The sequence below is a fragment of the Diadema antillarum genome, unplaced genomic scaffold (assembly GCF_040938485.1).
Source record: "Diadema antillarum isolate AM-2024a unplaced genomic scaffold, OU_Dant_1.0 seq00000675_RagTag, whole genome shotgun sequence".
Classification (NCBI taxonomy): Eukaryota; Metazoa; Echinodermata; class Echinoidea; order Diadematoida; family Diadematidae; genus Diadema; species Diadema antillarum.
The window spans coordinates 1,369,451-1,386,245 of record NW_027271581.1 but is presented as its reverse complement, the minus strand read 5'-3'; the positions used below and the strand labels follow the sequence as shown (position 1 = coordinate 1,386,245).

Sequence of the window (16,795 nt, the reverse complement as noted above, 5' to 3'; positions counted from 1 at the left end):
AGAACTCAAATCAAGAGATTTTCACATTGCTTTAGATTCCATCTGCCGTATCATTCCATGAATGGTAAAGCCAGGGTAAGAGACACAAATTTTAACGCCAACCATGCTTGCTATCCAAATGTATGTGCGCTGAAAGTCGTAATCAACAAATGTCTCTAATCGAGAGTCACTATAATTTTGAACCCTTATGGATTATTTGGAAGGAATTTCCCTTCATTCAGCCAGACCTAAAACGAAACATCCAACTCACTCAGGGTCGGAATGCTAAATGTCCAACGATGGAATTTTACATTGGCCGGCTCTGGAAATCCTACTGATGAATAATGGGACTCCATGCAAACAAAATACAAGTATAATGTGGAGGGACTTCAGCCCTCAATGTTCTTGACTCTGAGTACGACAGGTACTGACGTGCACGGCAGCATCCCAAGCTCGGTGATCACCATGGAGACGAAGTCGGGAGGCGTGACATCATAGACAAGATTGAGGAGGCTGAGAGAGTTGATGTCCCGCCAATTGTCAAGGTTGCTCTTGGGTCGTCTGACAGAAACCAAGTCCTCGGGGTCACCTGGCAATATGGAATGAAAATTGGAATTTAGATATCAGATTATTGGCTGATATGGGGGGATAAGACCAAGAAAAGAATCTTATCCAACATTGCTTGTAAGTACTATGATGCCAGACTCAAAATCATGTATACCATTACACATTCTTGAAATCTGGCAGAAACGATGAATTGTTAATTTTTATCTTCATCACATTCCTAAGAATATTACAGAACATGAAGATAAGTTTACTCTTAACTGAAAGAAACATATGCACTGTCTCTATGATGTCATTTGACATTGGAATTTCACATACTGTATAAAGAAGAAAAAATGGGATTGTAAAGCTCTTGTCATAATTTTCTTTGCCACAGGTGACATTATACTGAGAAGTCTTAATACTTTATCAAAATAATTGTTAATCATTGGATGTAATCATCCAGATCTCTCGAGACAAGGAAAACCAGTAAGTGAAGTGGTACTGTATACAACATATATTTAGCAAGTCTAAATTTTTGCGAATCAAGACTTCCCGATGATTTCATGAGTGGTTAAATTTGCGATCGTGGAGTACTGTACTGAACAGAGAATACAGGTACATCACATTCATATAGGGACCCGAGTCAATATTTTCGCAAGTCTTTAATTTCGCATATTGCAGCTGACTTGCGAAATTTGCGAAAATAAAAACTTCACTAAATATTTGTCATATACGGTATACATATTACACCTCACACAGTTTGACATAATAACATATCTTACATACCTAGCTCATTTGTGACAAAGCTGTCCGTCTGAACCCTGTCACTGAACTTATACGTCTCACAGCACACGAGGACGGGGACATTGTAGGCCTTTGCTACCATGGCGATGACTGATGACCCCACTCTCGACATCACATAGCCATTGGCTAATAGGGCATGGGCCCCTAGGAACACTTTAGAAACCTGGGGAGAAATATGGAAGTTCTACAAATGAATACCAAGGTACATCCAATGTGAACATAGTACAGCTCTTTATAATTTTGCCCTAAAAGGTGATTTTAAAACAGGCATTGTTTGAAGATTTTCATGGTGGTAAAATTTTCGGAGTGGATTATTTCATTGTACACCAGGTATTCTTTCTTGGATGTGAATGTGGTCCTGAACAGGACCTACTGGCACTCAATCTCAACATTTGGGTAACTGTTTTTTACCATCCTGGGGAAAATTCTTGTGAGGACTGTAAGAACATGCTTACCAAAACATTGACATTGAGTAGGTCATTTTCAGGACTACACACAAACCCAGCCATCCACCACTGAATGATTTCAAACGTAAGAATACATACAGTATGTGTGCTTGTGTCATCAAGTTTACGATGAATAGTGCTCCTGAAGCATAAGGTATAACCACCCTACAGTCTCCAAGGAATATATAGTTGTAATGATGACACATCCATATATCCAATATACTAAGAAATCATGTTGTTTTCTCTGATTGCTTCCAGAAGAGAAACCATGTGTCTTGTTGCACTCATGCAAGATGATTAAAAACTAATGCTCTGCTACATTCAAGCTTGGCATCAGTAATAGTATTGTTTGTGAAAAGATCATTTTGTACTCCACCTTGAAAGGTTCCATCAATGCAAACCATTATGATTTCAGTTTCTTAAATGAAAAGAAATCTCTGTGGAATGACAGCAAAAGCAAATCAATGCCTGCTCTTCACACTATGTCAATACATTTCCAAACATTTCTGATCATGGTCATGCTCAAATTGTTCAGTATCATAAAATACTGTAAGTGTTTTTACTCTCAGCTTCCAAGTTCTGACTTCACATGCATATAAACTATACATAAAGATCATATTACAGTAGGCTGGTGAAACTCTAAAAAGAGGAAAGTCTCTATGTGTTGCTTGAGCAATGCTGGAAAAACTTACACATAAACCAACAATAGCATACAAGTATCTGGATGGTTCTCTAGGTCTTTTTGTACCTCAGGCATCATATAGGAAATAGCATTGATGAGTATGTATGTACACTTGATGCCAGCCGCCACCAGCCGCCGAATACCCTCTCGACCCTCGACCTTTGGCCGGCTGTCCACCATGACGACCCGGAACTTGATGCCAGATTTGTGGGCGTCACAGAGGACCTTCCTGATTAATGAGGAGCTGGATTGGGAAACAGGAAGACATGAAGATACGTGTACTACAGAAATCTGTGCTTTACATCAGCATGGCTTAAAGGTACTAGCCCACATTTGCAAACCCACGAAAATCAAAACTGCATAAAACAGGTCCAATAGGACTTCAAGTACAAGTTATAACAGTAACATACCTCACCTGTTGCTCTTTGTCTATACCATTCGATAAAAGAGAGAAAATCATCGTTTTAAAATCAATTTTCAAACCGGGTCAACCCGACCCAAAATCGAATTACGAGCGCGGGCTATAGCTACGTACATGTAACTTACACATGTATCGCATGCATGTAGTACGTACGTGGACCGGAGCTAGCGAGCGTTATACGATGCATACGGTGCATTTTCATTTATTTTTATGAAAGTAATGGACTAATTGGAACGAAATTTTGCACAGGTGTTACTGCAATCATACCCAAACTCCATGCTAACTATGAGACCAATTGCTGCAGGTTTACAAATGTGGGCTAATACCTTTAAACTTTGATGACTCTTTGTATGAACTCTGTGTGTGTGTGTGTGTGTGTGTGTGTATTTTTTACACATATGTCAAAGCTAGGTCATGACGAAGTTCAATTAAAAGTTTATAATGAGCTTATGGGAAACTATGAACACATAGAAGATTAGTCCCGAGTATAGTCAGACAGATGTCTGTGGAAAATTACATGTCATAGCAATATTAGTTTGTCCTCAACGTGACGACTCTAAATCTGCAGGAATCAACACAACTTTGTAGTTTTTTTTTCACTGTAAGACAACAAACCACAGCAAATCAGATTTCTTGCCACTTGTGCTATATTGTAGTACTGCAGAAGAGCAAATTGGACATATTTTATGTCATGAAAATGAAAAAAAGATTCTTTTTCTCTAACAGAAAGTAAACAATCTGTCATTGTAAATACAATTTTGTGAAATTCTGAGAAAGTTCCCTCTTACCAGCTGTAAATGAGGATCACATCTCCATCTTTGATCTTTTTGCAGGCAAATGTTGTTGAGATGGCTTCTTGGGCCAGGAAGATTTTCTCCTTGATGTAGAGGTCAATGCACTCTAAAAGTCGCTGTTTGGCCTATGGGTGTGGAGGATGTTTAAGGACATACAGGAGGAAGAAAAAAGCACATTTTCACAATTATTAAACTTTGAAGATGACAGCAAAAGATTGAGAAAAGGCAAAAACAATCATTATGGTTCCACAGGTAATGCAAAACCCTCTTATCCACAGAGGGCAATTGAAACTCCCTACAAGACAAGTGACAAGTATGGACATTATGCCTATTTAAAGTACTAGTATGAGGCAATTGCTCAAATGTCCCATATCTAAAAGCGCAAGAGATTCTCTTCATATTGCCCTGTCTATGTGTACATTGTATATCAAACTTGTTCTGGCATTCTGCAGTATTTTGAAGCTAATTTCACACCCCAATTCCCACCCCCATCCCCACAGACCCATACACATTCTTGCAGATCTTTTGTGCTTCACATTCGTGGGTGGCGAGGTGGGTTCACTCAGGCACTACCGTGTCTGCCTCATGAACCAAAGGCCTCAACTGCAAGGCCCATTGTGAACTACGCGTGCATTAACATACTACCCCCTCTGCTATTTAAAGTGGCAATAGACTCCATTCACCTGACAGAACCTAAAAAAGGTACAATTTTTTTACAGAGTCACAGCCCATGCAAATGTGAGATCCAGCTTCACTTCTTGTGGAGAGCAAAGGTACAAAACTGGTTAAGTGGACAACCCCACACCCCCGCTGGTATGGGGTGAAAGTGAAACTGACCTCTTATTGTCTGCCACAGGTGACAAGCAATGGTCAGCAAAACAAGAAACAAGTATGAGCTGTGACAAATTTTTAATCAGTTATCGCCCTCTTTACAAAGTGGTCAGCAAAACAAGAAACAAGTATGAGCTGTGACAAATTTTTAATCAGTTATCGCCCTCTTTACAAAGTGCATTGGTAAGATCGCAACTGCTGATCTAAAATTTAACAAACACGTCAGAAAAAAGAACTAGTAGGATTCAAGCCTGTCATCTCCAGGTCGGAATGTCAGAATTTCAGAGCCTGGGCATTTGTTCTAAAGTTCATTGTGTCACAGCCAACAACCAGGGATAGCCTGGTGGTGGGGCTGCTGCCTGGAAAGCAGTAGATGACAGGTTCGAATCCTTCGGGTTCCTTTTTCTGAAATGCCTTTCAAAATGTAGACCAGCAGTTGCAATCTGAGAATACTTTTTGTACAGATAGTGACAACCAAAAATTTGTCACGTCACATATTCATTCCTCTACGTGAATGATCATCTCTTTCCTTCAAGAAACAATTATGTAAGTGGTTCCTGATTAAAGAGGAAAAGTGTAATTTTATCAAGTCAATGATTGGCAAGCTCACCTCTTTGTCAGCCATGCCTTGGGGGATGTGGTTGATCTGCATCTTGAGGTACTTAATGGCGTTCCCCATGCTGACTGACTTGGGCCTACACTGGTTCAGAAAACTTCACCACGCAGAGAAGAAGGAGAAAAGTATAAGAAAATACCAATACTCAAGAAAGCTGCAAGCATATCTGATCATACAGTGTACTTCATCTCAATCCTTAGGGGAATAAAAGGTATTATGAAGTCATTACGATTCAATACAGGTGGATGCAACAGTGAATATCTATGAACACAAACCCGTTCTGTGCTTGTTCAAACGTACTGACAATTGTTGCTATGGCTTACAACCAGAATGGATGTGGTAGAAGGGTGTGTAACCTGCTGCCTCTAAACTTCAAATATTCCAACTTAAAAGCTTCATGTGCACAGTTGCCACCTTTGTCATGAGCAACAGAAAGGGGTCTTTTTTTCTGTTCACAACACAGCAGTTATATAATGAAAAAGGAAAAGGTTGCCATGGTTACTTACTTGATGTAGGGCTTTATTCTGCTCTCCAGGTCCCTGGAAAGGTCCTTCTGAGGGGGTGTGGTATAGTCTACTATGACCTTCTTAAAAGCAACTAGTAGAGCTATGCACCTGTGTCAAAAGCAGGGAAAGGGAAATACATTTATTATTCTGTGCATGTTCAAACAAGTGTCTTGCACACATTACAAAAGCTTACTACAGGGATGCCAACCTTGTGTAACAGCATTGCAGTATTCTGAGGGCTGAAAAAGCATATTTTTGGAGGAAAAACAGTATTTTTACCTTTCTGCAATAGACATGTGTAGTAATAACATTGGGGAAAAATAGTATTTTCCATAATATTTGCCATATTTTGGGTAAACAAAAAGTACAGAATACTGCAATAACAGTAACAACTGGCATCTCTGTTACTATCATACAAGGTACATGTATGTAGAGTGAGATTCATTCATATTTGTTGCAAAAAGAAAGTAACTTGTTAGAGCACTTCCCGTTCAAATGTTTCCATGCTAGTGGTGCCAGAAGATCCAGTGAAAATAATCAAAAAATTTCCAAGCTACATGGCAACATCATCCACAAACTAAATGCATAACAACATCACAAGAAATGCAGAATGCCATTCAATCCTGGGACAAAGGATGCACCATGGCACTTACATCAGCTCTAAACAGTATTTTGGAGATTTGGGAAGTCATAGCTTGAGCTTGCATTACCACTGACCTCGAGTTTGCTCCCGAAATGATTCCTTCAGCGTACTGCAGACCCAGCTTGATGATGGCGGGGTGGATGCCCCCAGAAGCGAAGCTGAGCTCGCTGGTCAGCGACACCTGTCGCTCAAACTGGGTCAAGTGCGAGAAGAGGCTGACCTTCTTCTGGCTCTCCGGTCTCTTGGGAACCTGTGGGTACAGAGGTCAAAGGTCAGTCATGTATAGAGAGGTGTGAAATTGGCTTGGACAGTGACTGGCTACCCAGTGGTCTTGGGATGACAAACCAGTTAAGATGATGGTTGTCATACATATTTGCTTTAAATATACATATATAATCAAAGGATATTTATAGCACTCTGGATCTGACAGGTAACCTCCTATGCTTTAAACATGACACATAAAATGGTTAATGCGAGTATACCATCTTTGATTCTTCCAATTTATCTCACATTTTTCTCAGTCACATCATACAAGCTTGAAATTCACTGCTTCATACACATTTTACTGATGCCATCCTTCACTTCATTTTACTAAATCCTTATACGCTTTGTTTGCTAATTGATTAGTATGTCCCCTGGAGTGCTCTCCATGGCAATTGGCTCAGGTCTCTGGAAACTGATTGCCAATAAATAGAGATTATCTTATCCCCTTAATCCCTATTGTGTCACCATGGCCCTCCTTTTGTTATGGCCAAGTGGGCTGGCTAACTCACAGGTCTGGAGGGATTACCAAAATGTTGATGAAATAGCTCGGCAGGTTACAGTCAAGTGTACATAAAGGGTGACGTATCAACTAACTTAATTTGGAACATCTCAACATGTTTTGGCAAAGTTCAGTTTGGTGTTTCAGTATGAGCACTCCTGCCAATGAGAAATACATGCTTTCACTCTAAAGCCTAAAGTGACATTTCTGAATCAAGGAGGAAACAAAATAACTTACTTGTTGCCTTTCCAATTTTTTAGCCATCCTCTTTTGGACATTTGGGTCGTCAAGTTTGATGTCATCTGACACTCGGTACATGTCCTTCTTGCTGTGTGCTGCTGAAAATAGCACAGGATTATTAGTGAATTATTACATTGAATTACACTGATTTGCATATCACAGGAATGAAATGTGTCACAGGCATAAAATGTTGCATATCACAGGCATAAAAGCTGGTGTCATCAGCCAAACAATTTCTTCATTTTCTGATGGAAATACCAAAGAGCAGAAACACATCCTTTTTTGGTTTGGTTTGGTTGACATCCTACACTGGATATACACACAGTTTGTAGGGTTATAGATTAAAGGCACTAAATATATATTGACAAGGTGCCTGTTTTATTCGTCCATATATAATCACAATTTGGAGATTTTCATTGCAGACAGTGACTGTAGACAAATAATCAAGATCTTTGCATAGATTTTATTCTCCGTTCACATCACTGACATCACTTGGCATAAATGCTATGAATAATATGTACATACTATGCTCATAATGATAATATGCTATGGAGTATGACATACACTGTTAAAGTATGACTTTTTCAGCCGATTACTTTGTGGAAACAAAAAAAAAATTAATTCATGAGTCCCTTAATCTCACTCACTCTCAACACATTATATGTGAGCTAGTAAGTTCTTCTGGACAAGATGTAATGTATTTTTACACAATTTTATTAGTTCTCTGACATCATATCACAGGAGGGGCACAAAACTTCTACACCCTACGAAACATGTCAGTACATAGATATATCTAATTCACCTTCTGCAGGTTGTTTGGTGGGCTTGCTCTGAGAGGCATTGGCAGTGGTTCCACCAGCCTGACTGGTTCCCCCAGCACTTGATCCTGTCCCACTGGGTGCTGGTTCCCCAGACTTCTTGGCTAACTTTGCTGCTCTTTCTGCTTCCTGTTGGGGGAAAATTATTCTAATGAATCAGTCCCATTTTCTAACTTTTCACTGTTTTACAGCCTCACTGTAACATTTTGGTACATACAATAATTCCAGTGTAATTTGTTCATGCGTGCTGCAAAAGCAACATCTCTGTGAACAACTCACATATACCTCACTGTGCAAAGATTACTGCAGAAAACACTTGAAATAGTACAATAACCTGTTCTGAATTCAGTTGATTACTCCTAGAATAATATTAATTCGTTAGAGCTCTATGAATCAAATATAGATGACTGATAAGAAAGGAGTTTCTGATAGACGCCATTTTACCAAGATAGGTGAATTGATGAGGGCCAATACATGTCTTTATTACACTGACAATTCCATTTAAACAACAAGATATCACACAAACTAAGTCTTGATGCCCATTGGCTGTTGAAGACAAGCTGATCTTGCTACAACACACATTTCCATTGACACCTGCCCAAGTATACTTGAACTAGTTTCTTTAAATGAGTGAAAGATTATTCAAATAATGCCTCACTTAGCCAGTAAAGTTATAAATGATAAAATTTCATGTTATATTTTCTTTCCATACTGTGCATTTCAACTGAACCATTGCATATCTAGCACCTACAATTTGTCACTATGTCAGGCAAGGTTAAACTGATATTGCATCAAAAATTTGCAAAATGTAATACATAGGTAGGACCTAAATATTAAGATATCCATACCTCCAGGCAAAATTGTAAAAGTAATGCATGTACACTATTTAGTGTGCATTCAGCCACACGATTGTACTAGACTGATATAGATATACACGTAGCTGGTTATTTCAGGGTTATGTCTTCCTGTTATTAGTATTTACAGTGTATGTGCAGGTGTGTGCACAAACATGTTTGTGTGTGCACTGGGAGATTCAAAATCAAAATGCTTGCAAGAACCACAAGAAAAGGATAAAGCTTTGTCCTACCTGTTTTGCTCTTCTTTCTGCCTTTAGCTCTGCTTTGCTCTTCTGTGGAGCTCCATCCTTAGACCCTTGCAGAGCCTCCTTCTCCTTTTTCTCCTTCTCCTCCTGTAACTGTTTCAACTTCAGGGCCTTTCTCTCCTTCTTGGACAACTTCTTTTCCTCGCTACCATCCGCTGCAGCCCCATCTTTCTGTGCCACCTTGCCCTTCGCAGGGTCCACAGCAGTGGCAGTGGAGACTGCCGCCTCAGCCATCGTGTCTGTATAAGGATGTACTGTGTGTGATACAGACTGGAGATAAAACAAAACACGGATATCAAAATAAGAATGAGTAACAACATTGACAATTTACGCAGCAACTTGCAATATCATAACTTATGATATTTATGACATACAAAGTTGTAAGGGGAAAAAAAGCTCTGGAGAAGTGTCAGAAAAGGAAGAGGAAGAAAGAAAAAATCAAAGAAAAGAGAGTGTTTTGTGGTGAAGTAAATGTATGTGTTATTGACTGTTAAACAAAATAACAGGAGAAAAACTGAGAATATCCACGGCAAATAGAAAGAATGAATTTATATAAAATTTATGAGATAAGCTTTGAACTGTGCAAGCTAGGTAGGTAGTAGCGTAGACTAGCCCCAGGGGCAGGGCACTCCTTGTACAGAGTTGAACTGTGGGAGTTTCGCGTTTGGCATTCTGGCTGGCATGGTCACAGTTAGTAGTACTAGTAACTGTTACTACTTAGTAGACCAATAAATCTGCGTCTTGTTCAGTGGCCTCTTAACTGTACCGTGGCATAAGTACGGTAACACACAGTCGGCCCCTTGACCGACCTAAGCTAGGTGCAGCATGCACTAGATAAAGGCTAAATGAGATACAACTGTACATAATATCAATACTAACAGCATTAAATTTTAACTAGCATAGTTCTACCAGCACTCACCCAGCTGTCAAAAGCAGTTACAGTTTCGAAACCACAACCATGGCATAATTAACAAATTATCAATGGAATGGGTGCCTGAATATGGCATGAAATTCAATCTCTAAGTAACTCAAGGCAATGTTTGAAAACTTTTCACCGTCTCTGTCTGGGCTTGTCGTCACTTTAAATCGTCAAATGAGTACTCTGAATCAATCTCTCTTTCGCCGTTTATCATGCGTTCTGGCGCTGAATTGACGCGCCGAGACCCATCCATGGCATGCCCGACTGCGAGGTACGAGGGCCAAGTTTTGCGTGGTTCTGCTGAACACTCACAATTTATCGAACGTATGGGACTGAGGATGACGATCCATCTGGATGCAACACTGGCTCACTGCCGCATGGGTACACCCGTTCTCTCGCATTATTAAGCTTTGGTCTTTTTCTTACATAGTTTCAGCCTAGGATGACATAAAATCAGTTTTATTTTCTTACAAGCAATAGCGAACGGCAATCAGAAAGCGTACTATTATAATTTTCTTACCCACTGTCGGCAGTTGTCACTGTACACGACGCGAGAGTAGATTTTACACACAATTTCATCATGTACAGTGTACAAAGCCTGTTCCATGTTATAGCACAGTGTGCACTGGTACAGTGGTGAGGATAGTACAATATGTTGGATATCATATAAAGATGGAATATATTATGCCTTTTGGGAGTTTCATGTGAACCAAATTATAGTTGCATAACTGTTGATAACTTATAAATCACTTTTAACTAAACTATATGAGCTTTGTTCCTTAATGCATTTAGCAATGTTCAAGTCCCCCTTTCGTTCACCAAGCTGACACCCCCATACGTATAATGTAGTTTACCACTCAAGTAATTTATCAAGAACATAACACACATGGCAAAATACCACCGCACCCGCGAAGTCAGACGAACCAGCGATGTATGCTTGTATTCCACCCATATTTCCGTGATAGCGACAAGCCTACAGTTTTCAGTTTTACAACGAGTTTCATCCCTTTTCACACTTACACAGAGGACGAAATTAATCACACTAAGATGACAGTTAAGGGTAAGTTAGAATGAGACGTTTCATTTGCATCTTTTCCACCGCTCATATCGATAACTTCCTTTGCCTTTGCAACTTGGAGCTTGGCGGTTTTACCACGTAAACCCACTCTCTCGCAACTTGACAAGGCGGTATTTCGGTCACAAAGATAACTTGGTATTGAGCAAAGATGCATTGGGGCGCGCTTGAATTGAAGAGGATAAAAGCATGGGCTTGGCACCGGTGAATCAGAATTTGTATGTGTGTACCGCATCATGACCCAAATGCTTACTCGATGACATATATCGCAATGGAAAGCATGAAGTATATTGATTTCAATACATGCTGTTTGTTTTCTGACTTTACATTTTTTAACACATTGAAGCGGAAAAAAAGATACTCTATTGATACTCTAGGTTTAGTGGCACGGTCTTGAAACATAATTTTAGACGAAGATGTGATATCAAGGATCCATGCTGCATTACATAGATATATCGCAGTGACGTAGTATTTCTAACACTTGACCATGGTTTAGGCCCTATCGATGATCGTGTGATTATTGATAATATTCTAAGGAATGACCACATCTCTCCTCGTCTCATGCGGCACTAGGAATGCAGTATTAAGCATCAATAAATCCGCCACTCTGACTACTATACTACACTGTCACTCCTAGATTGCTACAATTGTGGTACTTACTATATGGTACAGACGTGTGGCTCTGCTTCTCCCACTGTTCCTTCTTGTACTCGTATACTTCTTTTATTTCTTGTACTATCATTACGACACTACTTCTTCTACTTCGACCACTAAGTTATTACTACTTCTACTAGGCATACTAGACCATTACTGCTACGTATTACAGCTTTTACCTATACTACTATAATATAGCAGTATACTGCTGCTTAATTCTAAGTATTTCTAACGTAGGCCTATACACAGCGTAAATGATAAATGTTTCTCACACTCTTTTTTGTTGTTTGCAGATGATTCAAACGTGTTTTTTTTCACATTCGGATCCCCACATTTTGGTGGATACATTAAATTCAGAACTTCAAAAGTTGCTTTATTGGATAAGATCAAACAAATTGTCTTTGAATCTTCTCAAAACTAAGTGTATGTTATTTAGTAATTCTTTGAATAGTCTTCCTAATGATATAGTTTTAGATGATACTGTTATAGATGTAGTTTCATCAACGAAGCTTTTAGGATTGACAATTGATAATAAACTTTCGTGGAAGACACATATTGATAATATTTGTCATACAATATCTTGTAACATTGGTGTTATAAATAAAGTTAAGTTTTATTTTTTGCATTCCCACCCTCCTTATGCTATATTCAACTTTGATTTTGCCTTGTCTCAATTACGGTATCATAGCTTGGGGAAATACGCACTCAATGCATCTCGATGGACTGTTACGTCTCCAGAAAAAAAGCCCTGCGTATAATTTGCAATGTATTTTGGAGATCTCATACAGACGTTTTATTTTTTTGAAAATAAGATTTTAAAGGTAACTGATTTGTATAAGTATCATCTTGGCCAATTCATGTATAAATTCAGTAATGATTTATTACCTCCCACTTTTACTGGGACGTTTGTGAGAAACAACTCCTTCCACAGATACCCGACTCGTCATTCTAATGAATTTCATTTACCTTTAACCAGAACTATATTCACTCAATCCACATTTATATTTGTTGGACCAAAATTTTGGAATAGCCTTAGTGATAATTTGAAAACGGCCCCAAGTTTGAATTGTTTTAAAGTTAAGTTAAATATTTTTTTTAGATATTTATAATAATTCATTTGAACGTCATTATTAAATATATGTATTTTTCACATTTAAATCAAAAAGATAAAATTTTGTTGAATTTTTAATGATTGCAGAATTACTGGAATATTAACTTTCATCTTTCCCTTCATATTATGCGTATGGTTTAGCGGTTCCGTTCACTCTTCACTTCTTGTCTTCTCAATCGACATAGTTCTTTCTTTCTTCTATTCTCCAACCATATTATTTCTTCTTCTTCTTCTTCTTCATTTCTCTGTCTTTTCTTTCCCGTTCTATTTTCTGCATGACAGCGACGTAGTGTTTGGATTTGTCTGGGTGTCTGTCTAGGGCTAGTTAGGTTTTTATTCGTAATTTGTGTAATTCATTTTTGTAAATTGAATTTCGTGTACAAAAGTAAAAGATCAATGATATCTTATGTATATTTTGTTTCACTATGTTTGGGGGGAATGCACCCTACAAGCATTGCTTCTTCAGCATTCCTCCCCATCTCCTGCATTTTCTAAACTTCAAAATGTTTTGTGCTTATTTTTTTCCACCCTATCATTTGTTTATCCTTAAATATCATTTTTCATATTTTGTAATTGTTGACACATATGTACTTATGTTTTATGTGAGAAAAAAAATGTATTTACAAGTTCTGCTGGAGATGAAAAAAATAAATGAATGAAAAAAATGAATGAATAATTATTTTACTGTTACTTCTGCTTTTACTACTACTTTTACGTCTACTTCTGCTTCTGTTGCTGTTGATGCTGCTACTATTAGGCCTATACTAACTGATATTATCATTATTATTATCAATATTACTTCTACTACTAGCGCTCCTAAAATTCTTTCCGTTTGATTGATTAGAGCTAATTTGTATATGGGAGCTGCAAAATTTCAATGGCGCACAGCCATCACATACAGTATACAATGATATATGATTGGGGATGTACATAAGCTACAAGCATACAGCACAAAGCACAAATCTCGCATGCAAAATGACATCACACACCCTATATACCATACTTTACCATAGCGATAATGATGAGTCCGATATAGGAAATGGCATCGATGAAAATAAAGGTAAGAGTTTATAGTGTTTTAGTATGATGACTTTCATAATATAAAAGTAATATGCCTAACATTGTAATTATTCTTATGGTGATGATAAGGACCAAGACTGCGTTTGTTTTCAATTTACGGTCATACTCAGGGTTTATTTTCATGTCATACAAAAAACCTACAAGATCTCATTTCAGCAGCATACAGAAGTCTCATTCTAACATTAGCATCTTCAGTATTCTAATGTTGTCCTTCTTTTATCTATTCTGTTACTATTCCCAGAATCAATCAATGTTCATTGTAGGATCTATAATAAATGTATTGCAAGAACCAATTAGTATACGTTGTGTGTTATCAGAAAGCAAGCGACATTAGGCAAAGGAAGATCGTAACCACAGCCTTCGGTAGACGCGTGATAACGATGATATCGATTTTCTCTTTCGATGTACAATACATGTCTCCGGACGACTGAGTTTGGTCGTCAATTTTCCGCCTTCCTTTATGAATTAAACCAAGACCGACGTGACCTAGAAGAAAGCACTTGTGTGTGCAATACAGACAATGTTTTGGACGTGTAAGCAATCGATGTTATAGGAGTAGGGTAGAGTGCTCGTTTCGTGGGACTTTAAGCCCGCTGCTTCTAAAACGTGGTAATTGGAAGTATGCGTGATTTTTTTCTTTTGAACCATTTTATTGATCAGATAATTGACACGTCCATCAAAGCAACACTGCATGGTTATATAATGATTAACTTACAAAACAAAACAAAAACAAAAAATGTAACGATGAAATTACATCAAACAGCATAAGATGCACATAGTGGTTAATGATATTGATTAAGGATAAGGATTATATTTTCTGCAGGGAACCAGTTCTTGTAATGAATTTCCTCAGTTTTCTTTTGTTTGGCAATAGTAAGTTCTATGTATATTGTGTTGAAATGTGAATGAAAGATATCAATCCAGATAAACACGGTGTTGTGTTTTTGCATTTACTGATATAGATGTACCTTTTGAAAATTAATATCATATGATTTAACAACAATTCCTTGTTTCCTCTCCAATCTTTGATGAAACCACACATTAGTCTTTTCCTCGTAAAAATCTCCTTAGATTTAAAAAAAAATCACTAATCTTGTGTACAAATTCGTGTCTGAGCTCACAAACAGCTTCACAGTCATAAAACATGCACATATGTGTTTCTAGCGTTGAATTACAAAAGGTACACCTATCATCCCTGGTTTCTTATTCATTTACTAGTATATTCAGCATTGGTTGATATAAGCAACGTGTTGATTGATTGTGAGTTCTCTTACCAATATTACTGCCACATAATTTTTCTAAATTGTTTTTAATGTAAAGAAGATATTCATGAGATTTTATTTAAGAACATGGTATAAGATTATATAAAACACGTTTTCGTCAATTTCATCACAGTTGTTGGAAAAAGATGCAGCGCTCGTTTGTTATTAATTGACGTGTTTGTTGAATCCGCATAATGATCATGTGCACATATTATTATAGGCTAAATTCACGTAGAAAAGGATTAAGAGAGAAAGAATGGTTTGTGTCATTTCAAATAAAGATGTCAAGATTTCACCAGAAAGCATGTCATCTTTTTTTCCCCTATAGAATTCCTTGTTCATCTGATGATTTGTTGACACTTACCGCATCACTTAGGCCTATACATTCGTAGCTATTGCATGTAGTAATGTGCTCACGCCATGTAGTCTGCAAGTGAAAATGCAAAGGGTTCCCAATTCAAACTAGGTATGATAGATTTCATATAAGATCTTTATCATCTTCTTTTGAAAACCAAATCAGCGTTCGGCATTTTGTAGCGCGACAACATTGACCCCGGGAAGAAAAGCATGAAAAGATTTGGCCAGGTTTTCCCCCATTGATTGTTCGATGAGACATCGGACGAATTTGCCCTCGTAGTAACAATGGTGAACGAAAATTAAGGAGTGAAAAAAAAAACCCGCAATGGCATGAGAGTCTGTTGGAGTTGTCTATTTGTAACACAATGGTTGGGGGTAGATGCTGAATCAAGTACAATATCACAGCGGTAGGCCACGTATGTCCTCCTTCCACCGAATAGTCGGGAACAAAATGGGGGGGGGGGGTGAACATCTGTCAAGGTTAACTCTTTATGTGCTTTGAGTGCCCATTGGCGCACACACACACACACACACGCACATAGAACATGAAAAACATAGCGTTTATACACACTGTCGAAAGTTTCTGTCACAGAAAGGGGTAATATTCTGAACTCCACCTTCTCTGGTCCTTCCTTCCATTTTTTTTTTTCTCTTTAAAAGGAGACCTCCCGATGATTTTCAGATTTTTACAATTGAACAACTATAAATTAGTTATACTGAGGACAGAGTTTCAGAATTTATCATAGTTGGGATGAAGAATAAGAACATTTTCGAAATTTATAACAAATTTCAATGAACAAGGATGATGACATGGCAGGGTCACCTTAATGTATGAGTTGGGGCTCAAGGAAGCAGAACAAAAGAAGAAGGTATGCATAGATTATACACAGGTGAAATCGCAAGCAAGCGGTATTGTAATGGAATTACACTGCTACATTTCTGAAATATGTGAGCCTACTATGTCATCATCCTTGTTAAGTGTAATTTGTTTAAGGTTATTACAAGTTTTGTTTCCCTGCTTAAGAACCACAATAAATTCCACAGATCTATTACATGGAGCTGTTGATTCATATACAGCATTATTTAAAATTATGAAAATCGTCTGAAATGCCCCTTTAATGTACATCTTTTTTTACACGCTAGTAG

General features: G+C 38.0%; 1 protein-coding gene across 1 annotated transcript; it reads right to left on the bottom strand.

Moving 5' to 3' along the window:
• Positions 1–368: 368 nt before the first annotated feature.
• On the bottom strand, positions 369–10,669 carry LOC139736997 (translation initiation factor eIF2B subunit delta-like). The gene is made up of 11 exons (XM_071647670.1): positions 10,631–10,669; positions 9,177–9,461; positions 8,074–8,218; positions 7,269–7,369; positions 6,343–6,518; positions 5,626–5,733; positions 5,114–5,216; positions 3,667–3,797; positions 2,524–2,701; positions 1,312–1,492; positions 369–568 (listed from the first exon to the last, which is right to left on the bottom strand). The coding sequence occupies exons 2-11, from the start codon at positions 9,423–9,425 to the stop codon at positions 369–371; spliced, it is 1,572 nt and encodes a 523-aa protein (XP_071503771.1). The 5' UTR covers positions 9,426–9,461; positions 10,631–10,669.
• Between the last annotated feature and the right edge of the window lie 6,126 nt (positions 10,670–16,795).